Source organism: Tachypleus tridentatus, chromosome 4, assembly GCF_004210375.1.
Source record: "Tachypleus tridentatus isolate NWPU-2018 chromosome 4, ASM421037v1, whole genome shotgun sequence".
NCBI lineage: Eukaryota > Metazoa > Arthropoda > Merostomata > Xiphosura > Limulidae > Tachypleus > Tachypleus tridentatus.
Genome location: NC_134828.1, coordinates 67,542,298 through 67,569,705, shown reverse-complemented (window position 1 = coordinate 67,569,705; position 27,408 = coordinate 67,542,298). Strand labels below are relative to the sequence as shown.

At 34.8% G+C, this 27,408-nt stretch overlaps 1 protein-coding gene across 1 annotated transcript in view; it reads left to right on the top strand.

Moving 5' to 3' along the window:
- The window catches only part of LOC143249363 (ELAV-like protein 4), an 80,448-nt gene extending 73,081 nt beyond the window's left edge, over positions 1 to 7,367 (top strand). Inside the window, exon 6 of the mRNA XM_076499092.1 lies at positions 7,197 to 7,367. Within this exon, the coding sequence (XP_076355207.1) occupies positions 7,197 to 7,263 (67 nt within the window). The 3' untranslated portion in view covers positions 7,264 to 7,367. The remainder of the gene's footprint in view (positions 1 to 7,196) is intronic.
- Positions 7,368 to 27,408: the final 20,041 nt, after the last annotated feature.

Below are 27,408 nucleotides of genomic sequence, written 5' to 3'. Positions count from 1 at the left end.
AGCATACAATCTCTCTCAATACAAGTTGCATGCCTAAATTAATCCAGAGAGGCTTATATGGCAACTAATTTATAGGAACACGTCACAGATATCTATCTATATGGTGACTAGTAAATGCTATTATACCCAAGTTGTTATCTACTGCAACAAACACATTTATGTATTCAACCAACAGCTTAGTATAACCTTCTATCAGACATGATCCAATATTTCAACATTCCACGCTCCTGAATGCAGAAATCTCTTGAAGCAATTCATGTAACTAATTCTTCGTTTCACACTTATCCGACTGGATACACTCTGCTGGTGTTGATCAAAATACCTGTTCAGTGTTACCTCTCTAGTCAGAATAATCTGGCAGAGTTAACAATAAGATATAGAGCCATTCATGATGTTAGAAAAACACGTAAATTCAAGAAGTTTTGATAGAAATAAAGTAAAACCCGATAAGCTGAGCGCTTTTGAAAGGTAGATCTTTCTTTTCAGGATCAAATTAGAATATAAAGACATAATAGTCAGCTTCTATGTTCGAATGAACTTAGAATGCACATTTAGGTTTCATTAGAAGCTGTATCGTTGAACATACACATACCTGAATAATTCAGATATTTTCTGAACATAATTATAAATCCCATTATAACTTGGTAGGTTCTCCACTTGGGAGAACGTAATATCTAATGTCAGTTCATCCACATCATCAAATTCTGTCTGCTGTTCCACATAGAAGAGGGAAAACACTGTTCAGTAAAATGCATATACTTGCCACATCTGTCCAACCTGGATTTCCAACATTCTAATCTAGTCATGTGATTGCATTCATATTGGAGGCTGAGATCCTGGAACAACGAAATAAACTTCACACAAGGTCTTGGTGTATCCTGACAATTTCGTCTCAAGAAGTTCTGGAGCCACAGACTGATGCTCTCAACAAACGCTAGATAGTGATTGCATGGATCACTTGGAAGAGCGCAAGAGAACATTCGATTTCCAAGTCTGGATGCCTAGAGACGGATCACAGGTACACCAATTTCAACATGTTTTTCTTTACTGCGGGTCCTCCTATGAAAAAGAGAACTAGTTTTCAATTTCCTGCAAAGAAACAATAAACAAGCTCAAATCATACACCTTTAGACACAGCTACTAAAACTGAGTGGCAGATATGATACCAACTAACTCTGTCGTAATTAAAATTAATCAATCGAAAAGCAGTGAAACCTCATAACTAACCAGGTCAATGAGGTTTCACCAAGTATTTGTGGAGATGAAAGATAATTATATTTACTTTGATTAAAGAGACAAACAACAATTTTATCATAATCGCGGAATCTTTATCAATGCCCTTAGACAAATAAAACAAAAGTACGCCACACATCGATTCTAATAACTGACGGATGATCTAAAAATATGTTTAGGAAAAGTGAAATTAAAATAAACAGACTTGATTGAATCAACTAAAAGACGGCATCTTGAAACATTACAAATGTTAATTCATTTGCATTAAAGCACAAAGTCTGAGAAGGCGTGAACTTTATTTGTCGACCGTTGTGTTAAATCTTACTAATAAATAAAGCTGCAGATTCATAGCTCTACCAATCATGCAAGACTCTACTTCGTGGAAGACAAACCCTAATTTTAGAAAGACAATTTTAAGAAGAAATATTTTGACTCATCAACCAACACTTCAATGCAGCCTTGACTTTTTTTTTAACCTACTGAGTGAATACAGTTAAATATATCATATTCTTCACAGTAGCCCAAGAGTTGGCAGTGGGTGGTGATGACTAGCTGCCTTCCCTCTAGTCTTACACTACTAAATTAGGGACGGCTAGCGCAGATAACCCTCGAGTAGCTTTGTGAGAAATTAAAAAAAACAACAAAACAAAAACAAAATTTTCACAGTATATCGACAGTATTGGTTAAATTGAATGATTTATGCTCTTGAAAATACTTGTAATTGGAAAGTAATGAAATAACGATCTGTATGAGAGGCCGTTTTGAGTTGACCCTAAGCTAACCTCTTGCCCTAACCCATCACTTTTGTCTTGGAAGGCTCATAGGGATTTTTCAAGAATTTTTAAAAGGAAAACAAAGTGCGTCTTACAAGACGTAAAATACCGTAATTGTATGAGATGCACATCTATCTCATTAACTATGAAAAGTTAGAAATATAAGATAAGAGTAACACAATTGGATAAGAGCCAATTTAGTAATAACAGATTAGAAAATATTTATCCAATTTAGTGAAATAATATTCAAATACAGTCACAGTTTAAATTCAGTGTTAGCTGAATTAGCCCCCCGCTAGTGCAGCGGCAAGTCTACGGATTTAAATCGCTAAAATTAAGGGTTCGATTCCCCTCGGTGGACTCAGCAGATAGCCCGATGTAGCTTTACTATACGAAAACATACACACGCACGTTACCTGAATTAAGAAATACTATCTTATTTTGTGTGGTTATACTTTAAGCTTTACACTACATAACCAAAGTGATTTTTAATCCTATTCAAAATCGTGATTAAGTAAGGCAAATTACTTGTATGAATGCCTTGAAAGTGTAAACTTCAGAATGTTATTCTGCTGAGTTTAAATTTACCATAAATCAATCTGTTAAAATTAAATAATTATTTGTATTTTTCAATAAATCATATTTTAATAAGACTGTAAGACTCAAGATATTTCAATTAACAACACTCAACTTGACAATACTTCATTGTACCCCGCTATTACAGCGGTAAGTCTTCGGATTTACAACCCTAAAATCAGGCGTTCCATTCTCCTCGGTGGACTCAGCAGATAGCCCGACGTGGCTTTGTTATAAGAAAACACACACAATACTTTATCAGTTTGTCAAACAGCTAGTCCTAATAAAAGGTTTGTTTTGTTTTGAATTTCGCTTAAAGCTACATGAGGGCTATTTGCGCTAGCCGTCCCTAATTTATTAGTGTAAGACTAAAGGAAAGGTATCTAGTCATCAATAGCCACCGCCAACTCTTTGGCTACTCTTTTACCAACGAATAGTGGAATTGACCGTCACATTATAACGCCCCCACGGCGGAAAGGGTGAGCATGTTTGGTGCGACGGGGTAAGATGCTGTATTGTTGAATAGAGAAAAACAAATTGTATCGTTACCTTTGCTTATTTAAGTTTTTAAAATAATGAACTTTTACTCTACGTCTTATTACATTCAGACTTTGTCAAAATACTACCGTGTTTCTCCGATAATAAGACCTACCCATAATATAAGACCTAGTGTGATTTTTGGGGATAGTTTTAATATAAGCCCTACCCTTAAAATAAGCCCTAGTTAAGAGTGGCAGGAAGAGGAAAGAAATAAAAAAAATTAATTTATTAATTAGTTTAATAGTTAGTTAATTAGTTTGTTTAAGTATTAATCAGTTAGTTTAATAGTTTAATAATAGTTTATTTTAAATGGTTAGTTTAATAGTTTTACTTTGTAACTTCATTTTTTTAATATATCAAAATAAGACATCCCCCGAAAATAAGCCCTAGTGTAATATTTTGGAGTGAAAATTAATATAAGCCCTGTCTTATTTTCGGAGAAACACGGTATTTCAACAACGAACTAGTTAAAATAATCGGTGTCAAAACAAACTGTTTCACAGGGTGGTGGTTTATCAGTGCATTTTACGATTTTGTTGTTTGTTTTATTTTACAGAAAAAAGAGAGAAAGTATATTGATAACTAAATCCTGTTTGTGTTATAAACAAAAAGGAGTAATATTTCGTATTTCAATAATGACACTATGTTAATCATGCGAAATTCATGTCTAAACACCAACGATCGAATAAGCTAGAAAAGGATCACGTAATCTAACGTAATAAAAAAAGAAACATCTCATGGTTACGTTCGTATCTATTTCTAACAATACCCTATTGGAACTGTATTTTATAACATTCGTTTACATCGTGTATTTTTAAATGTAGCGTTGACTATGCTACAAAAAACTAGAACATTTGCAACAAATAAAAGGAACGAATAATTAATAGTAGCATTTCTCATTTGGGTCTTTTTTCAGTAACCTCAGTAATTTTCATTTAATGTAACCTTTAAGGGTTGCTTGCTAACCCTAACTATAAAAGCTGTCAGGGATCATTTCTTAGTAAAAAACAAAACTTAAAATTTAAAAAAATATAGCAACACTGTAATTCCACCTTTATTAATAGACTTCTGAATAACTGAATTTTAAGTTTTAAAAGTTACCTTCTGTCCCAGTGATTTTTTTTCTTAATTATAAAGGATTTGAGAGCGTTCACGTGAGCTAAGTCTAAGAGAGTAGGCCTCCTGGTGGCTCAGCGGTATGTCTCTGAGGTTCTGATACTAAAAATCGAATTTTGGTATCCGTGTCGGGCACGGAACAAATAACTCATTGTATGTATCTCTGCGCTTAACAACAAAAAAACCAAGAGAGCAATGTAAAGAAGAAGAAAAAAGATGTTATAATAAATATCGTTTCGGTTCGTTTTGCGTGTTTCGTTGTAACCCTAAAAACATTTTATTGCTCCGTTTAACCTGTAAAACGAAAATAAGAACTATGTGTTTTCAAGATAAACTAATATAATGCATTTATAGATGAAACTACACACGTACCAACAATACCAGAAACATTACTAAGCTTCTAACAGATTTTACAGTTCAATGAATATTAAATAAACCTTACAGCCGAGGTATTAACTTGTTAAACATTAAATATTCACATTTGCAATTTAACGAAAATATTTCTTTCGGAAGTATTACTCTCTAAAACAAATTATTCAGGCATTCACCGTTAAATCAAGAACGCCAAGCGTTTAACTACATAATTACTGTCGCTCGATACAAAAACAAGAGAACAGAATTATATCCAACTAAACAAGTGGGCATAAGAATAAATAAAAAAACAAAGAAAGAGCTAATAAACTCTACACTAATGTTCGGTCTAACTAGTATATGTAGACTAGCCGCTATCCGTAAAATATTTGAAATAGTTTTCGTGTTTTACCCTTGAGTTTTCCTTATTTTATCATTTTCACGTACGGAATTTAAGCTAAGCTTTCTTGTAGGCATTAAGTGTTGGATCGATAAATCCTGGTTTATTTGAAAAACATTTTACGCAGTCAGGCAAACAAACTCACGTAGATGTAACTTTATTTAATAAAAATTACACACATAAATTAAATAATAAAGTAAAGTATTCAGATTTATAACAATGAACAGGCTATACAACAGTTATGATCGTATTATGAGTTGAAATAAAGAAACTCACTAAAACGAAAAATTTAGCCCATACTAAAAATAAAAGGAACTAAAAGTTGTTTACAGCGGTCTAAGAAACGAACAGAAACTAAATTATTGCAAATTAAAGTAAAATTAAGGTTGTAATGAAAGCAAACTACCAAGAAATATCTGAATACGTGTTCAAAAAATGATAAGCATATGGGTTTGAACGAACTGCGCATGCGCATTTCAGACTGAAATAAATCGAGAAAGTTTTTTTAATTTCGCCTAAAGCTACTCAAGGGCTATTTGCGCTAGCCCATCCCTAATTTTACAGTGAAAGACTAGAGGGAAGGTAGCTAGTTATCACCACCCACCGCCAACTCTTGGACCACTCTTTTAATGCCCCCACGGCTGAAAAAGCGAGCATGTTTGGTGCGACCGGGATTCGAATCCGCGACCCTCGTATTACGAGTCGATCGCCTTAACCCAGCTGGTCATGCAGAGCTAAAACCGAGAAAGCTCATAGTAATTGCATTTAGTTTAAAGTTCAGTTTTGTAGGAAGTTACACGCGGACTAAATGTTGTTTGCGTAAAAATACTTTGCAAATTAAAAAAAAACAACTAAAGTTGAAATCGAAGCCAGTTATCACATTTGAAATACAGCCCTAACATTTGCTTATATATTATGATGGTTGGTTTCTACATAGCAATGAATTTCTTAACTTGATTTTTTAAAATTGAGAAGCACATTGTTATAGCTTTTTATTGTGAATTACCATAATTTGAATATTTATTTTCTGAGTTTCCCAATAAATAAACTGAAAATTATATAGAATTTATTTTACTTTAATATGTAAAACATCTGATGTATTGGATCGATAATTGTTTGGCATATTAGAGCTTTGCAAAAAATTTGTTTTACTGAAAACAAAATCTTTCCATTTTTGTGATGAGTCAACTGCATATATTTGTTTTTATCTTCTACAAATTACATCGTAGAAAAAGTCTGTATTTTAAGACAAGAACTCATCAGCTATGTTCGACTTCTACCATTCCAAAAGTCTTTCTCCCAGCGATAAACAAAACTAAGAGGAACGTAATAAAAGAAGCAACACTTCATACATATAAAGCAACTATATTTTACACAAATACTACACTTAACGTTTATTTTAAAAGTAGATTTTAAGAACGTTTTACAAAATGTATAATATACATTGTATCAATGATTGACATATTTTTATTAAAGTTCTACTTTCAAATTTAAAACTTTTTTATCTATATTTTAAGCCAATTCATAATAAATAAAACGGCTTATATACAATATGGCATCTGTAGAAAGCGTGCAACAAAATAATTATATATTTAAATATAAAAGTATGACTAATGGAAGTGGAACGTTTTCTAGTGTGTGATATTTTGAATAAGTTTTAAACTAATCAAGGTCCGTATTTCTTAGAATTAAATTTCATTGTGAATTTGTGATTATTGAACACAACTGCTAAGATTAACCTCAATATATGACTTTCAGACCCACTTCAATGGCTAAAGATGATCCGTGGTTATTAGACGCAGAATTTAAGTATATTTATGGCCCATTAATTAAAAGTAATGGAATAAAAGGCGAACTCAGTCAAAGTTACTAACGAATGTAGGTTTCTACACTCAAGAAGAGCAGGATGCCACACCATTAAAAATAAATTATATCTAGCCTGGTTTTTATATATACTGAGTTAAATGTTTGAAGATTTGAAATCTTATAGCTTTAACACTGAATAATAGAACATAAGAAGTTAGTTCAGGTTTCGTAATACTATTGTTTATTTGTAGATAAAATGTTTTTTAACGCACAAATAAAAATTATTATATGTTTGGCGTCGTATACGAAAAGGTCAATAAACGTTTCATTTACCATTTACATTACTTTTATAACTTATTTTACATTCCTGTGTGTGTATGTATATGTGTGTCTTCTTATAGCAAAACCACATCGGGCTATCTGCTGAGTCCACCTAGAGAAATCGAACCCCTGATTTTAGGGTTGTAAATCCATAGATTTACCGCCTTACCAGCGGGAGACTCCTGCGTGTCCAAAGACGAAAACACGTTCCGAAGAAAGAAGTTATAAAGATTTTACGACTTTTTTTAGACAACACTCTATAATGTTACATTCTCTTTAATATAAATACGAAATAAAAACTGCGAAAATTTTCGGTTGAATTATTTAAGCTATATCTTATATTTTGATTATTATGAGGTTGTAAGGTATATATATATATGTATCTAATCGTGTGTCTTTGGAGAGAATAAGGTACCTTATTCAATGCAGAACAAATAAATAGTTTCTTAGTTTAAGACTAACGCATGGTAACAGCTTAAGAATTAAAATTCAGATAAACGAGGCTGAAAAACCTCAAACATTTTTAAAAAGTTACTCAGCAGATATTGTAGTATATCTTAATGTTGAACTAAGGGTGGAAAAAATATAGTTTCTCGATGCATATATTGTTCAATCGATCAAAAGGCGTCAAGCATTGCTAGTTGTGCGTCGTAGCGCCAACAACAAGTGTACAATTGATGAAGTAAAAGTTTGTCTAATCATATTTCAACAAATCTTGCATTCCAGAAATTTTTAAAGGTGTGGAAAGAGAAGATACCATATTTGTTGAAATATTATGATTTCAATTCAAACCTATCACATCCGTAATCAAACTCAATTTATCGTATTAATAAGTCAACAGTAGTTCTTATCTCATAACTTGGGTTGGTTATTTGTAGCAAATCTGACTAGATCTCTGAGTTGCTATCATAATCCTACAATTTTCTGCAGTAGGAAAGAAAAATAATGTATTGTTACTTTCTTAACGAGATCACTTATCACAGCTTCGCAGTGTACACCTGTTTATCTGTTTAACTAACACACTTAAAGGACTTAAACATCAAAAACGCCTTGAAGACAGCTTAATCAATTTCATGATCTAATTTCTTACACAAAATAAATATTTTTGTTCCATTACCTACTAAATGCACACGAATTGATTATTTTTAATGAACTGAGTAAGTTGTAAGTGATATATATATATATATCCAGATTACTGAAGTTATCTCACAGAATGGAAATTAATTCAATACACTTGATTAACTGCATACAAGACGGTTTCTTTTACCACAGGATTCGTACAGTTAATTAGATTAACATTTCTTGTTTATAGGACGGATAGTGTGATGAATATTTTATATGTTTGTACTTATCTTCCTGTTAGCGTGGATCAGTAGGTATCTTAGTTAACTGGTTCTGTATTTTTCTAAGACTTGTTTATATTCCAAGACTCGTGTCGCAACAATACCTATACATTGTTCTATCAAACTAAAATATACAAGTGGCACTATTTTTGTTAAAAATTATTTTAACAATTTCTATAATTAAGTATGAATGTACGGAACTGAGTAAAAGTAAGAAATTAATGTGTAATGAACATATTCTATGTATGTCAAAGTAATATTTCCGAAAGTTGAACTTTATGAGGAAATGAAATATGTGTAGCGCAAAACGAAATTACTTTTCAATTAGAACTTTCCAAAAAAAAAAAAACAATACACTAAGAGAAACTCCAATGTTTCAATTATAGATCAGATGACTAAATACCTGAGTTATTACTTGAAAGGTAAAATTAGCAGTATTTCTTGCTTACTTATGTTCAATAGACATTATTTTTCTCAAACATTCCTCAACCTGGATTCTATAACCATTTTTGTCAGACACTTAACTTCCTTGTAATTAACGCTGAGATTAGATTCGCCCATTTAAGAGAGATGTTTTACAGAGAAACAATATACTACATGATGCTGTTGTAAAGTGTAACTCCTTGCAAACAGTAGCAGCTCCAAAAGATAACCGAACTCCTCCTTTACAATTACCAGCCAAGTCGTAAAGGGTCTTTTAATACCCAATCAACCCCCTTTTGTGTGCGTATGCCTGCTCTGTGCAAGATCGAAGCTTGTCTAACTTGTATAAAACAGCCCCATTTTGTTTACTTAACGCTTTTTTTCTTTTTGCAATTACCAAATTCCAGAAATAGATATATAAATAGTTTCGGAGAACAACTAACCTCCGAAGGGAATGATTCAGTTTCTAAGCTTTAGGAGCTATTCAGTGCTGTGTTCACTGCAGGTATCGAAACCTGCTTTTACACGTTACAATTCCTCACATTCGCTTCTGATTCACCGGCAGAAATTATTATAAATAGAAAATATTAGGACCTTTTATATTTTTTCTAAGAGTTTTGAAATCAAGAGGTTTAAATCGTTTATTGGTGAATTAGAGGACAAACATACTTAAAGATCTAACAAGGTCGTTCAAAGGAGTGCTTTATATAAAGCCACTTAAGTTATAGGCCAGGTGGGTTAATGCGTTCGACTCGTAATCTGAGTGTCGCGGGTTCGAATCCCGGTCGCACCAACCTTGCTTGCCATTTCAGCCGTGGGGGCGTTATAATATGACGGTCAATCTCACCATTCGTTGGTAAAAGAGTAGTCCAAGAGCTGGCGGTGGATGGTGATAACTAGATGCCTTTTCTATAGTCTTACACTGCTAAATTAGGGACGGCTATCGCAGATAGCCCTGGAGTAGCTTTGGGCGAAATTCAAAAAGAAACAAACAAACTTAAGTTATATCTTAATATAAGATAATTGCTGTTTATTTTAAGCACTGATGATTAAATTATTATGAATTATTAGAAACTATTAGTACTGTATATCTTACCGACTTGGTAATAAATACTACAATGTTTGAAATATATATATGTAAACAGATTACTTAGTTTTAAACGTAAAAATAAGTAATGCTTCTATCCAAACAAACAATAGTTATGGAAGTCGATAACTTCTTACTGTGTATGTTTCATATAGCAAATCCACATCGGGCTATTTGCTGTGTCCACCGAGGGAATCGAACTCTTGATTTTAGGGTTGTAAATCCGAAGTCTTACCGCTGTCCCAGCAGAGTACAACGTCTTACTTTTCCATACTTTATTTTGTATCCTTGTTAGTTGTTTTTCGTAAGTGATATATTTTATTTTTCGACTAGTTATCTGAGAAGTTACATTTATATAAATAAACAAATGTTTTAGTCATCTGGGACGAAACGTTGAAACTTTCATAAAGACGTTGTTAACATATAACGACCAAGAAACATTGTCCAGCAAAAACGTTTAGATCGATTTACGTAAATTTGCTCAAACCACGACAAAACTTCTAAATGAAAAGAGGCTTAAAGCACTCCCTGTTCTCGAATATTCGCGTAAAGCTTCACGAAAGCTGCATTCTTTTGGTAAGTCCTAAAAAGGCCTACATTTCTGTGTTGGTAATGGAGGGATTCGTTCCTGAATCTTCTTGACAGATGGAAGATCTCGGAATTGAAGCCCAACAGACAGGTCTAGTTCACCATAGTCAAAATCCAAGAATTCATGATCGACCTGAACAGACAACATCCCGCAATACAGTCATGATTGGTTGGTTAGTTACTTGACATTTAATGATGCATAGCAACCAGGCTATCTGTGCCAAACAACCGGTAAAAATAAGCTTATTAAAACTCGTAAAAATTAATAATGTTAAAAAACAAAGTCCAATTTTTGAATTAAAATCTTAAATAGCGTTAAAAAGGTCAATGGCTTTTAAAATTAAAAACATTTGTTAGGTGAACAGTGTCACCATCAACAATGACACTGTCCAGCGTCATGGATAAACCTGTAGACAAAACGTGTCTCAAATGGTGCTGTCGTTCAGAGTCGTAACGGCCTCACGACAGTAAAATGTGGACTATTGTGACTTGAGTGTCATACAGTACAAACATTGGTGCATTATTCCCAGATAAAAGAAAACGATGAGTTAAAAACTGTGACCAATGCGTAGTGTAGTTAAAACAGCTTCCTTCTCCAGATCCACATGGAAACAGGACGGCCAAAGTCGAATAGAGAGTTTTATCTGGAAAAGCTTGTATCACATTGCTCACTCCAAGTTGACTGCTAACTGGTGCAGAACCGAGCCTTTATTACAGGACAATAGTCCACGTATGGAATACACACAGACAATGACAGCACCAGAGCAGACAGATTTAGTTGTAGTGTCAGCGAGCTCGTTCCTGATATCCAGAAGAACAGGATAGAAGTAGATGTTAAAAGGAAATGGGCCAATCGGTTTTGAATATCGGTGAGAACTAATGTGAAGCGATTCCAGGGCCAGTAGAGATATAGGCGAGTCAGTATAAAGAGAACAATTCGTATACTGCTTAGCTTTTGTGTGATCGAGGAAAAGAGAAATGGCGTACAGTTCGGCAGTGAACACAGAAACTGTAGAGGGTATTTTGTGTGCAACCACCGAACCACAACAAACCATGGCAGAGCCCAGAGAGTCACCTGATTTCGAACCATCTGTATAAATGGAAATGGAATGATGGCTCAAAATATGTCCAGCAAATACTTTCAATTAGGAGTATCTGCCTTAATCAGATGACTCAAAGAAGGGTCACACTTGGGGATGGTAATAACCTATGGTGGGATTAGGTGACCAGTGGATACAGCACTGTCATCCAAGAATAGACCTAATTTATCCAACTGCACCTGAATACAAAGGCCAAACGGAATAATGGCAGACCGTCTGCTCTGAAAAAAATATGTTCTGCTGAGGAAGAAAAACACAACCCCAAGTTGGGTGCAGTAATAAGGATCAAAGTATTGAAGCATGCAGTGAAGACAATTACAAACGTCGGAGGTATAGAGGAAGTTTATGAGATTCTGTGTACAAACCCTGGACTAGGGAAGTACATAAAACCCCTGTGCAGAGCCATAGACAAGAGACCCATAGTCCAGTTTTGATGGCACTATAGATATTTAGCATAAAGCATCGATCTATTCCCAAAGAGGTGGTAGAGATGAAATGGAGGATGCTCAGTGCCCTTGTGCACTTGACTCATAGCTGCTTGACGTGCGGTATAAAGGTCAGCTTACGGTCAAAGATAAGTCCCAAGAACTTTGCCTCAGGAATAACGGGAAGCACAACTTTACTGACATGGAGTTCTGGATCGAGGTAAATACCCCGTTAGCAGCAGAAGTGCATGCAATAGGTTTTAGAGAGAGAAAAAAAGGTAAAACTATCAGGTCTGACTAATGTACTGCCAGACCAATGAAGAGCAAGCTTGAGTTCCAGTAGTGTAAGGGAACGATTATAGTCATAGAGATGATCAGTCTGATAGGTAAGAGGCGATTGTTCTGCCCGAATCTTGATGGCCAAGAAGGTGGAGGATGAAGCAGAAGTGCTAGATACCTGCAAAAGCTTTAACCGAGAGTGCTGGCAATGCTCTGTACATCAGAAACTTCCTGGCCATCAGAGATCAAGATCGAAAGGGGAAGAGAAGTATGCTGCCCACTGACCTTCCGAATTTTGTTCCATATGACTTTGGAAGTAGTGGTATAAGAGATGCTGGTTGTGAATTTAATCGAAGATTCCTTCTGGCTTGGATGTCTTACCTGCCAAGCATGTGCACGGGTCCACGAAAAGCGATGCATACCTACAAAAGGTATCCCAAGTCCGTTTTATAGCCTTCTATGCCATGTGACAGGCGACATTCCACCATGAATGAGGATGCTGTGAAAAATGTGTTGAGGTTTCAAGAATACACTGATCCTAAATAATGCAGTCAGTCACTGCTTCCACGCAGTCGTCTATCTATGACTTACATACAACGGCACGATAATGTTCCGAGAGCGCAGTTAAAGAAGAACAGTTGATTTGGTCCAGCTTCCACCAGGGCACGCAGGTTGGGTGGCATCGACTGTGGCCAACTTCTCTCAAAATGATAAGAAAATGATCACTGCCCCGTAGGTTACTGTCAGCCCACCATGAAATAAAGAGGGGGAGCAGACCGAGAAATCAATAGCAGTAAAAAAACTGACTAGGTGCATGGAAATAAGTATAAACACCAGTATTAAAGAGAGAAAGACTATGATCCGAGAGCATACGCTCTACAGAGTAACCCCTCTCATCAATGTGAGCACATCCCCAGAGAGGATTACGTACATTAAAGTCCCCCAGAATTAAAAGGGAGACGGCAACTGTTTAATTGGAGCATCAAGATCTGATTAATTATAGGTCTCTCCAGAAGATGGGTAGAGAGAACAAACAGTGATGGTACAACCAAATAAAAACACGGATGGCTATGTGTGTCGAGTGTGTGTACTAAGGGTGTGTCTAGTGGCAAAGACATGGCGGGCACATGCTGATCGACCAGCAGTGCCACCCCTCCATGCGCTCATCCATTACACAACCTGTCACTTCTGTACAAATAAAACTGCCGAAAGGTAACTGTATCAGTAGGTTTCAGAAATGTTTCCTGTACGGAAAGGTACAGAATGGTAAGAATCAATTAGTGCTTTGATGTTATCCAGATTATATTGCAAACATCGACAGTTCCACTGTATCAAAGTGGCCATTTATACTTATGTATAGGTAAATTTGGTGGAGAGCCCTTCTGTTTTCGACCACGTCTTTTTTCTTTATTCTCTTTATTAGAAAAAAGTTTGTCTACCTCCATGGATCTTTCCCTGAATCGAGTGGACAGATCTCTCTGTCGTTGGATGAAGATTCCAGATACTAAGGGCGTGAACTAATAATCGTTCTGCATCTTGTGGCCGGAGAATAAGATGGAACCGAGGAAATGCCACAACCCGGAGCCATACGAAGTGGGTTCAGAGAGCCACTGGAAGGAGTAATTGGGACAGAGATGAGAGTAAACATTGACTCGTCAACTCTCTTAATCATGAAGAGCAAAACACTCTTTAGGTGAATTGAAAATGACTCTGTTGGAGGCAAAGAGAGATCTGTTTGCACTCCCACTGTAGCAGTGGAAGGAAGTGCAGCAGCATATGTTCGATATGAAGCGGAGTACAATAATTTTCGAGCCCCTGGATAAAAGATATTGTTTACAGTCTTCAAACATTGTAGCTCTTTCGCCTCCACCCACTTAGGGCAAGAACGAAAGTACGAGGGGTGTGAACCACTACAGTTTACCGAGTGTGATTTAAGTTGGCATTCGTAGGCGTCGTGGTCTTTGCTACCACAACGAACACACATTAAAGATCCACGACAAGATGTCTTTGAACTTCCGAACTGCTGACACTGAAAACACCGAGAGGGTTTGGAATATATGGCCTAACCTTACAATTTAAGTATTCTGCTTTGACAGTGACAGGTGTGAATGTCGATGTGAACGTCCAAATAATTACATTTGCAGGTAGCATTATTCTGCCTTTACGAGTGGAGATTCGGTACACTGCAGAAACGCCTTGGCTGGAGAAACCAGCGAGGATCTCCAACTCAGGAATGTTCTTTAAAGCCCTCTCAACTATAACTCCTCTGGAAAAATTCAAAGTTGCATGAGGAGTACCTTTGATGGGTTTAGTATGTTGTGATGAAGATGTTTCCACCAAAATGTCTCCAAATCGTAACTTCTTTACTGACGTGGGAGAAACAGCAAGCTCCTCTAATCCCTTTTGAATAAAAAGAAGACGTTTGACCTAAGGACTTCTCGGGTAAGAAATGCATAATTAGAAATCGAGATACATGATCTGACTGTGTCGGTGACTGTACAACAACAAGTTGTCCATGTGCAGTTGGTTTCCAATAGTCTGTTTTTTTCTTAGTTTTTTATTTTTATTTTTTTATGGATGGAGGGCGTTATAAAGTGACGATCAATTCTACTATTTGTTGGTAAAAGAGTTGGCGGTGGGTGGTGATGACTAGCTGCCTTCCATCTAGTCTTACATTGCTAAATTATGGATGACTAGCGCAGATACCCCCGTGTAGTTTTGCGCAAAATTCAAAACAAAAAGCAAACAATCACAAAGAAAAATAGCTTGATAATATAAATCTCTCTGCTAAAGAAAATACAGCTAGCTCGGATGAGACATTTTGTTATCTTGAATACATTAGTCGACTATTGAGAAAATATATAGGTAGCTTGAATAGAATATTACATAATTTTAATTTATTAATCGATTATTTAAGATATTCCCCCCACCCCTGTGACACCAGAGTAAACAATAAATCTTATAAATCTTAAATTTATGATTCGCTCCCTGCACTGGACGCATTTGCGATAGCCCAAGCGTTGTGCTCTTATAATTTCATTAAAAGTAATGTCAAACATACCGTGTTTCTCCGATAATAAGACCTACCCATAAAATAAGACCTAGTGTGATTTTTGGGGATAGTTTTAATATAAGCCCTACCCTTAAAATAAGCCCTAGTTAAGAGTGGCAGGAAGAGGAAAGAAATAAAAAAAAAAAATTTATTAATTAGTTTAATAGTTAGTTAATTAGTTTGTTTAAGTATTAATCAGTTAGTTTAATAGTTTAATAATAGTTTATTTTAAATGGTTAGTTTAATAGTTTTACTTTGTAACTTCATTTTTTTAATATATCAAAATAAGACATCCCCCCAAAAATAAGCCCTAGTGTCATATTTTGGAGTGAAAATTAATATAAGCCCTGTCTTATTTTCGGAGAAACACGGTATTTAGGCTCCATTAATAACATACAACCCTGAGTAATATTGACTCAAAAAACTAATTAGAATTAAACGGACAACGTGGTAAAGCAGCGAATAAAAATAACGAAAGAGGAAATATATATATATATTTGAAAACAGAATCACTGGTACTTTAATTAATTATATAATACATAGGTTAACCCTATAAAGAGTAAAAACATCATAAGTTAATTCTTAAATACGAGAGAATACAGGTTCATATAGATAATAAATTTTATAACTAATTTATTAGTCACTTTACAAAGTTGAAACTATATCGTAAAGACTTTAAATTATACTTTATCAGAGATTTCTTATTAATTAACATTTTAATATCAGTTTCTATTCTACTGGTTTGTTATTTTCATCATTTAAATAAAACTATAATTAATGAGAGTGCATTTCCAAATGGTGACTTTGACTGCATATCAAGCAATATCAGATTAAATTAATTTAAAGTCACTTCATTTATAATAGTGATAAAGATTGTTTCAAGAAATACAATCTATATAATTATCAAGAAGGTGTAAGGGTAAATAATACAGTTTATCTGTAAATACTTAATAACTATTGAAATACGTTACTGAATCTTGCTAGTTCTAATAAGAGCAATAAGAAGAGTAAACAAATATTTCTTGGTGGGAAAGTTACCACATGTTACAAACTAATAGATTATTCTTGCTTCTCAACTTGGGATACTTGAATGGGTAAACACAATCATCTTCGTTCGGTGCCGTAAACACAGGCACCACCGTACAGGAATCGCTGTGGAATAGCTTGCGTCTTCATACATACAACGAATTCACTACTGGGAATTCATTTTATTAAATATTCAATGAATTAAATATTAAGTATGGTTGGCTGAATGTGTTCTAGACTGAGTTGCGCTGTAGTTCCAGAGCTGAATTATCTTATTACTTTGAATATTTTAAAAATTAATGCCTTCGTGAAACGGAGAACGCAATTTTTAAACAAACATACTGAACAAGTACTTGGAACGAGTTAACAATATAAAATATTGTAATTTGAATAAGCCAAAGTAACATGCGAGTTTCATAATGTAAGCTAGGCCTGGCATGGCCGGGTGGTTAAGGCACTCGACTCGTAATCCAAGGATCAAGGGTTCGAATCCCCATCACACCAAACATGCTTGCCCTTTCAGCCGTGGGGGCGTTACAACTGGACGGTCAATCCCACTATTCTTTGGTAAAAGAGTAGCCTAATAGTTGGTGGTGGGTAGTGATGACTAGCTGCCTTCCCTCTAGTGTCACACTACTAAATTAGGAACGGCTAGCACAGATGCTCCCTTATGTAGCTTTGCGCGAAATTCAAACCAAACCAAACCATAATGTAAGATAAATAATGTCGTATATTTGAAGAAAGGAATCAACATCAGAGCGAGAATGTGTGTGTGTGTATGTAATCAACACATGCAGTCAAAGAACGCGTTTATGGCTCACTGTGTTAACTAAGAAAAATAACTATTTCTCTGTATTTAGTTCTAGTTAGGTATAACCCTATTCTTTATGCTTATAGAATCACAGTTTAAGGTTTTTAAAAAGTCTATTAGTTGTTTTTATTAAACCGTCATCCATTCGAAAAAGGCATTGAGATTTTTCTGCCAAAACGTGAGAAACAAAAACTACCGCCAACTCCTGGGATACTTTTTTTTTTTTTTACCAACGAATAGGTGGATTAACCATCACATTATAACGCCCCCACAGCTGACAGGACAAGCATGTTTGGTGCAACAGGGATTCGAACCCGCGCCCTTCAGATTACGAATCGAACGCCTTAACTCACTTGGCCATGGCGAGCCGTGATAAACATTTCCTATTTAAAAAACACTTTCAGAACACAGTTTTCAGTGCCCTGTAAACCTCAAGAAATGTTTTATTTTGAGCAAGTTTGAATTTATACATGTTTATTCACGGCAATTCCAAAATATATTTGTATTTGAACGTATTTACGTTTCACATAATCGTGTAGTTTTTCTACTTAAAAAAAAACGTTTTCCATTTCAAGAAGAACTCTTCTAATTATTCTGGACTACGAATCAACTATATTCAAACCTAAATTCTGGAAATTTGAATATAAAAATCATGTAAAATTGATATTCTCAATAAAACAAGAGGAAATCACCACATGACATGCTCTCAGGCAGAATTAGAGGGAATCACCACATGACATGCTCTCAGGAAGAATTAGAGTAAATTAATCGGAGACCTTTTTATTAGCTGTATTTTTGTGCACTAGCAATACCATCCCTCAGGCGCGCATGTATCCGATTCAGTTTTATTACTCATAAGGATCTCTACCAAACTGCCTTCAAATTGAAATTCTTTCAGACAGGATTAAAATAAATTAATCTGAAACTTTGGGCGTGGTCATCACTTGACAGGGTTTGACCTGCTGAGATCAAGAGATGACGGTGCAATGAGCTAAACGTTTGCACTTGATAAAAAAGAAATCAAACTTAGAACCGTTCCGTGAGTCGCTATGATGCCACGGCTAAAACTTATTTTAATACTGTCTGATTCCTGGGGACTAGTTGCTATAATACGGTACTTCAGATTAGGATTAGCTTTAATCATATGACAAACTGTATGCGGATTAAAATTACATTGAAGGTAACTAAGTAAAACAACTGATAATCTAATACTGCACTTGAACTATAACCAAATGCACGTTTTAAGTCGGATAAGTTGTGTCATTAGACAAACTGATCAAATGAAATTGTTAACATGTTTCACGTTTAATATATAATAAAGTTCACAAGATGCGAGTAAAAAAGGTGAAGGATCGCCATTTCATATGGGTTATCCCCTCACTTTCCGAGAATAAATAAAACGTGGTATTTCGTATCTATATAGCCATTGAATAAACATTTGAACAAATAGTACAAGCTAAATCAGCTTTTATAAGTTCCTAACTTTATCACGAAAGTTTTCAGATCATAATATTATTCAACCTACCCCAATTTCATAGAATACTGATATACACAAACATAGTATAGTGGAATATTGACCGATACCTCACTTTCAGTATGAAAGTAAACGGCGTCAAAGTTCCATTACAGCAGACACTAGTAAGCAACATTTAAACGTTGAGACACCCGAGTCCATCATGTTGGCAAAGTTCCAGTAGTTATTGACAAGCGTTTCGTACCGTCGCCTTTTCTGTATCTGAAACACAAAGAAAATATTACTTCTTATCCAGTTAAATGTACCTACAACACGTTGTTATAGAAATGTTGTGAAACTAACTTATTCAGTCATCTACATCAAGAAATCAACTGAGATGCACTGTTTGTTTCTAAATTTGTTCAAAGCTACTCGAAGGCTACCCTAATTTAGCAGTGATTTGTATCTTTGTTTGAAGTTAAGGATAAGACTACACAATTATCTATCTGTGTTCTGTCCACCACGGGTATCGAAACCTCGTTTCTAGCGTTATAAGTGCACATAAATACTGCTGTGTCACTAAGGGGGGGATAGACTAGAGGGAAGGCAACTAGTGAACGCCACCATCTCTTCGGCTACTCTTTACCAACAAATAGTTGGATTGCCTGTAACATTATAACGCCTCAACGGCTGTAAGAGCGAACATGTTCAGTGACCGCAATTCGAACCCGCAATCTTTGGATTGCGAGTCGAGCGTCACAACCACTCCACTATGCCAGGTTTGCCTGAGATTGTTGACAAGCGATACACATAACACCAAGAAATATTAATAAGGTTTTGTATTTTGGTTGAAAGACAGATCGTTTGTCTTAGTTAAAAATTAAAAAAACAAACTGTAAATAATTTACGTCGGCCGAAGAAAAATGTATTATTTTACTGGTAGGTGTGAAATTTATAATTATATAGTATTCGTCGTTCAGAAGATTTCTGATATACAAATAAGCCGTCCGAAACAAGAGGCTGGAGAAGTTTGTGGATAGAAACGAGTCACAAGAGTTTCTGAAATCAAATAACTGATAATGATACTTTTAACCTGAATGATACCGGATACCATACGTAGGCTAAACACAAGTTCAGAATTATTTACCATAGGAAAGGCAGCTAGTCAGAAGCATCGCTAGGCGCTGGCACACGAAACACATGCCATGATTCTGTTTGACAGTGCCCCTAATCTCCAAGTAATGTATTTAAAAATCAGAAGAGAAAACCTTGATCGACATTATTTTGAAACGCCGAAAATTTCAGCACCGATGAAGCCGAAGTCCTGAATCATTTAAGCACGAAACGACGTCTCTGCAGAACCCACCATCACAAGAGATTTGTACGGTCAAATAACAAAATTAACTTACTCCACTCTTGTAACGCTACTACAGCTTGGAAGTTTCTGATCAGCAGCCCAGCATGCAAACTACTGTGTCATATCTGGAACAGTGCAAATAAGCTACTTTTATTTATAATCTGGTGCCTTCTCATATAGTTTACAATTATAAGCATGGGGTACTGTAAATGGTGCAGCCAAGACATTTCGACGAGTTGACAAAGATGGCTTCTAAGTACCGTGATTTTACAATAACAAAAAATTGTGTCTAGAGGAGAAACTGATGGATAAGTTGGTAGATTTTGTGCAACTAAAGAAATAGTTAGATAAGAGAGCTACGAACACATGAAAATGGAAACAAATGACTTTGAGGGGGAGTTAAATGGAAGAGTAAAACTTTGCTTATAAATATCTGTCTTTTTGATGAACCTGATGATTAGTTTTGAGCTTTTCAAATACCTTAAGTCAGGTATTCGTTGGTAGAAGGGTAGCCAAAGAGCTGATTAAATTAGGGACGGCTAGCGCAATAGCTCTCGTGCAGCTTTGCGCGAAATTCAAAACGAACCATGTACTATCAATAAATATATATATGTATGTGCTGAATTTAAAGCTATGCAATAGAACTGAATGTAATTTAAATGTAAATCTGGAGGTAAACGAACATATAATCAAAACATGAATATCAGCACAACATAAGGAACATGAAAACTAATCAAACTCTCCAAAGGTGTCAAAATCACACTCACAATTTACATGAGCATTTACTCTATAGGGCCTAATATGGCCTGATGAGCACTCGACTCGCAATGTGTGGGTCGTGCGTTCGAATATCGTTACTAAAGATGCTTGCCCTTTCAGTCACGAGAGCATTATAATAGGAAAGTCAATCTCACTATTCGATTAGAGCAGCCCAAGAGTGAGTGACAGGTGGTGTTGAGTAGCTACCTGTCTTCTAGTTTATTACTTATAAACTAAGGATGACTAGAGCAGATGAACTTCCAGTAATTTTTAGTGTAAAAGTCAACAAACAAACATAAGTTATTACTCTCTAAAAGTACCAAAAACCATACACATAGTTTATACAGTCCTCTAGAGTTTGGACCGTTACGAGCAGAATTCGGGGAATTTGATTGTATCTTCAAACTAAGTGATAAAAGGTTAATGGTAAGGTATTGGTGGTCACTAATATTAAGGTCAATCAAGTTATGAGAACGATGTTCCAGGTTTTGTGATGCCCTTGAAACTACTTCTTTCATTTTCAGTTGTGCCCAGTCTAAAAACCTTGGGCATGCGCTATTCCCCATTCCTATATTTTCCCTGTAAAGAAATTTTGTAACATATGGGAAGTCAGTTTTATAGTAATTCCATTTTCTATTGCTATGTTTCTTATGTAAACTGGTGTTGGTTTTGAGATGTGACTAAACGCTTATGAAATTATGTTTTTTAAACCTTCATTTATTTCAAGTCTTTTTTTATGTTCGTGTTAAAGACACTAGAAGGTATCCCCCACCTTTATTACTCTTTGGTTGAAAGTTTCCCTTTCGCAACTATACTCTTCACTTAGGGTGTTGATTTGCATTTTGGTATGTCTCCGTATTGCCTCCTAACTTAAGCATTTTGCTAGTTAACATATGTTGGAAAACATAGAAAGCCCTTTTCTTCGAAATGTAATATTCTGGTTCTACATTGTAAATCACACTATATGAATATTGCTTTTCACAAAGTTTTCAAGTCTGACCACAGCAATGTTGCACTGTCTTAGAGTTAGGAATTCTTCGTGAACCTATTACATAGGTGCTATGATTCACATCTACGGCGACATACCATTGCATTAGCAAACATGAATTACTCAAATAACGCTTAATTTGAGGTGTTTTAGGAAAATAGATGTTTCAGTTCTACCTGGAAAGATAGGTTGTCGAAGTTTTCTTCTTTCTGGTGGCTGTTTTCCGTTGTTTTCCGTTGTTTTTGTTGTTTTCAGTTTGTATAGAATGGATCACCAGTTTTCTAGCTAGGCTTTCCATACAGGATTTCATTTTGACGGATGGAATATTTCTAGGTGTAAGTTACTGCGAAGTCGAGTTAACCTGAAGATGACCTAAGAAAGTTGAAACGTTGTTCTACGCTTTATTAATAAAAGTTTTAATACTCGTACCAGCTGTCCTAAGGTACATTTTTATTTCAAGTGAGTTTTTTTTTGTCATCACGAATAACAATCAAAAACAAATGAGTTTTTTGATAAGAAAAAAGTACAAAATAAAAATTAAAAGGCACAATTTTATTATAACAGCATAAATACATCATCAAGTAAATGAATGTTCTTGTTTGTTTTTAATGCAGTGACTACATAGTGTCCACCAGTTTGAATAAAAACTTTTCTTAATATACAGCGGTTGTTGGTTTTGCTGGTAGTATGGCTAAATAACGTTTTAAAAAATTTTCTTTCAATAGATTTAGAATACGTCGTTTTACTCTAACAGCTGTGTACTGTTTCTGTTAGTAATCTCTGTTAATAGGTCTTATAATTATTTATTTTCTTTATTTTTGATTCCTTCCGAAATTAATCGCAATAAGTAAACGACTTCTTCTTTAAGTGCTTTGGATTTACTTTGTTATCCATGACTTGTTTTGAATTTCGCGCAAAGCTACACGAGGGCTATCTGCGCTAGCCATCCCTAATTTCGCAATGTAAGACTAGAGGGAAGGAAGCTAGTCATCACCACTCTTTTACCAACAAATAGTGGAAATGATCGTCACATTATAATGTCCCCACGGCTGAAAGGGCAATCATATTTGGTGTGAAGGGGATTCGAAACCTCGACCCTCGGATTACGAGTCGAGTAACTTACCCACCTGGCCGTGCCGGGCCTTGATGAAAGTTAAGAAAAACGACCTTTACACTTCAGATAAATATAAAATAATACATTTTTATTCAAACCAACGTTTTGCTTCTTAAAGGTTAGTGTGCATATTATTATTTATTATAATTTATTTCAGACGAGTTTCGATTCATTATGTTATGTATTTAAGTAACTGGAAATTTTAATTTAGAAGTTAATTAAATGTTTATATTTGTCAAATTTATGAAATTTGCCAACAAGAGTAATACACACAATTTTGTTTCTTAATACAAATATATTTTAATAAACAAACAATAATACAATTTATAATAATGGTTGCCACAAATAGTTATTACAAATAATTATTTAAATACAAAAATTTTACAAACTCACAAACAATATCTGGCCAGGAACTTAATGCTTTATCGACAGTCCAAATCCACGAGGGGCAAATTAATTTTATGTTGATATACAGAGATACTTCACTTGAAATAAATACTAGCCAGCTATATTCTTGTTTGGCCTAACGCGGTTTACAAGCTTATTTTTCACAGAGGAAGATAGATATTTAATGTCCTCGTAGAAATACTAACGTCCAAGTTAATTCTCTGAAAATGAACGGTTCCTAATGTTCAAAATCCATAAACGTTTCTGTTCAAATCCTGTAGTTTTCCGATTATTTAATAAGCGTTAATTACAATTATAGCTTCCGAGGCTTATACTATACTGACTGTAGCTGACCAATAATATTATTTTATTACTGTCTGTAGGCGAGATTCTCGAACGTTCGACAATATTCGAAGACACGCTACTGTTTTCGTAAAACTTATATTGTTGATTCTTGCTCTCGTGAATCGTTTACAAATTTAGAGAACAGGTGGGAATTGCTCAATACGTATCCAACAATATACGCCACCTGCATCAAACTGAAACAAATGCAGATATTAAAATAAACGTATAACAGCAAATATGCTAAAATTTCGAATGTTATACATACATATTAACCCCGAAGAAGCTGCAAAGGCGAAACGTTCGTTTAAATAATATATATATATATATTCTTTTATCTGGAGTGTAAAGTCGTTTTCTCTTAACTTTTGTCAAAATATTACAAGTTCTATTTGTCCTCTGTTTCGTGCACAGTATGTTGTTGTAAAATAAAGTCCAATTAATATTTTTAAAGATAAATATCAACCAGTTTTGTAGCATCGAAGTGATACAAAAACCTAATATTTTAGGTTTTCTTCTTGCTTTTGGCTTGCAGAATAATAATATTATTACAAAGTTTGTCTAGATTGTCACGTATCACAAGTAATAAAATCGAGTCGACTGAAAACAGTGTTATATGTTCTTCGTAATTTTGTGATATAAAAATTTTGTACAAGTAATTTGCTTCCAAAGGCCTACTTGCTCATTGATCTGTGCATTGTCCTTTTCCATAAAATAATCGTCATATTTTTTTACTAAAAAAAGCATAATAAGGTCACGTGGCAAAACCTTTTACCATAACAACTGTCGTGTCTTTTATCATCGCAAGTTTATTAATTTTCCCAGAGGCCTGAAATTATTGGATTAAACAATATACGATTGATTTTTTTATGAGAGAAAACTGAAGGGATAAAAATTAAAGACACTAACGCTATCCAAGAAGCATCGCTTAGCAGCAATAATAAAAATATAGATGCACATGCCAATCGTCCGTACATGGTACGTGGCCAGTCTTTTGTGAGATCAGCTGGTCTTTTCGGCGCCTACAGAATTACGTTAAGCACGTTGAGACACCAGGACGAACCGAAAACACGAAGTCACCGAAGCGCTTATTATAATATAAATATGTTTAATGTATTATCATTCAACTTTGCACGAATAATTTGTCTGGGTTGTCTATTCCTCGTTTTTCTAATGCGTTATTTATAATAATTCATATGCATATAATATTAAGAATATTAATAATCTGAATATAATAATTTGAAGTCTTGAAGCAATAAAAATAAGATTCATTTTGCTTTTCTCTTAGCAATTACACGACTGAATGTTACACTTATTTATATGTATAAATATATATATATATATATATAGAAAGAAAGAGAGAGGCACGTATAGTTTCAGTACTGCCTTGCAAAGTTTTATGGCCTTAATAATAGTTTTAGCCAAAGCATAGTAGCTCATAGAACGCTCTAAGTTTGTTTTTTTGCCAGTTCGAACTTTTAACTCATAACACCGTCATCTCTTGACCGATCTGAGATCTAATCATAGTTTTGGAATCAAGAGGTTCAAGACTTTCGATTGGTATATTTGACCACGCCCAGCGTCTCATAGATTAATTTACTCTAATCCTGCCTTAAAGAATTTCAATTTGAGTAAAAGCTAGTAAAGATACTTCTGAGTTATAAAATTGAATTCGGGTATAAGCGAGCCCTGCGCTTGGTATTGCTTGCACAAGAAGATATAGCTAATAAAAAGGGAAAAACGGTCTCATACATTAATCTATTCTGATCCTGCCTGAAATAATATCAAATATTGCGACTATTCAGAATTCCCTATTGTTCACATTTCCTTCCGTTCTAATGAATATTGATTATTATACAAGTTTTATGTGTTTCGTGTAATATAGCTGTTACTGTTCAACATCATCATTTGTGGAAATGCTAAGTGTGTTTCTTTTTGTTATTAAGTGCAAAGACACACAATGTATTATCTGTGTTAAGCCCACTGAAGCTTTCGAAACCCAGATTTTAGGAATTATACGTCTTCAAACTTATCGCTGACACAATGGGGTTGGTGGGTGGACGAATACGTCTTTTTATACAATAGCTACTCAAGGGCTATCTGCGCTAGCGTTTCTAATTTAGCAATGCAAGACTAGAGGAAAGGCAGTCATCATCACCCAATGCCAACTTTTGTGATACTCTTTCACCATCGAATAGTGGAATTTACCGTCACATTACAACGCCCACGCAACTGAAAGGGCGAGTGTGTTTGGTGCGACGGGGATTCGAACTCGCGACCCTCAGATTACAAGTCGAACGCCTTAACCCACCCGGTCATGCCGAGCTATACAAAAGTTGTTACGTTTCATTGCGTTTATGGAAGTGAAAAGTTATTAATGTCTGTATACCAAAAACTTATGGTTTGTAATATTTATATTTTCGATCTACTATTAATTTTTTTTCAACAGCAATACTCAATTTATTAAGTGAAAGTTGTCTTATAAATAAATAATCAAAAGCAATTTCAATTACACCTCCCACGTTATATATCTTAGCGAGTATTTTACAAATATCACCTGAGTTTGATTATTTAAGAAATCGTTTATTGAGTGACTTTTGCGCTTTAAAATTCGTGTACGTTTTTACTTCTCCATAAAAGCATGTTTAAGATTCTGAGAAGCAAACATCTTTCTAAAAGCCCCCTAATGGCAGATTTATACCGCTAGAACCCGAGTTTCAATAGCGGTGGGCAGAGCACACATAGCCATTTGTGTAGCTTCGTGCTTAACAATAAATAAACACCCATTCTAAAAAAAACACACAGAGAAAATTAAGTAAATATTATTTTTTTAAATTACAATCCGTGGAAACAAAAGTGAAAAAGCTTACTAAATAAAAATATATCACTAAATTTAAATGCAGGTAAGAAATGAAGATAATAAATAACTCACCATTGCTTGTTTTAGTTAATATTACAAATTTAAACAGACGATAGATATCTTATTACCGTTTAACGTACATCATAACACGAAGAGTGGTAATTATAAAAAAAAAAAAAAGAAGTCATGTAATAGACAAGTTTAGTATCTTTATTCTCGAGAGCACAGATGTGTTGCAATTAAGTCATGGCTCTACAAACCTGACACTAAGAGTGTCAGTTTTTTATCGCAGGTTAAAAATTCAAAAAATATGAACATTTGAGTGTTATTTTTAGCAGTGTAATTAATGATAAATTTAGCAATGTGATCACTTTATTAAGACATAATTAAGAAAAACCACTGCAGAAAAGAATTTAAAAATCATTACATTTTGTTATATTGTAGCTGCGACTACTATACAACAATGGTTCTCAACAACCTCAATTCACTGTTATGTCAGGCATCTGACGGTCAGTAACACGATCTTGTTTTTTCTATCAGTTTGAGTTGAATCATAAAGTTTAAAGTTATATAACCTGCTAATGAAGTACGATTATACCTCAAAGTAGACATTTAGTTTTGTCACTGACGTGGAGAGCCATCGAACAAATAGAAACTGCCTTTAAAGCCTATACTTTTTTTCTCGGACATGTGGATGAAAGCAGGCAATCACCTAGAACCTCAAAATCTGATTCAGCTTTGGTATAGCGTACCTGCTCTGAAACTGATCCAGTTGTTCGCAAACCATAACTAGAATCTCTATCAGTGTAGAGGAATAAACATGGCAAAGTTGGCCTGGTATGCAATACATTCTAATGAAACGCATTCCACTCAAAACAAAGAACAAAGTTCATCTTCA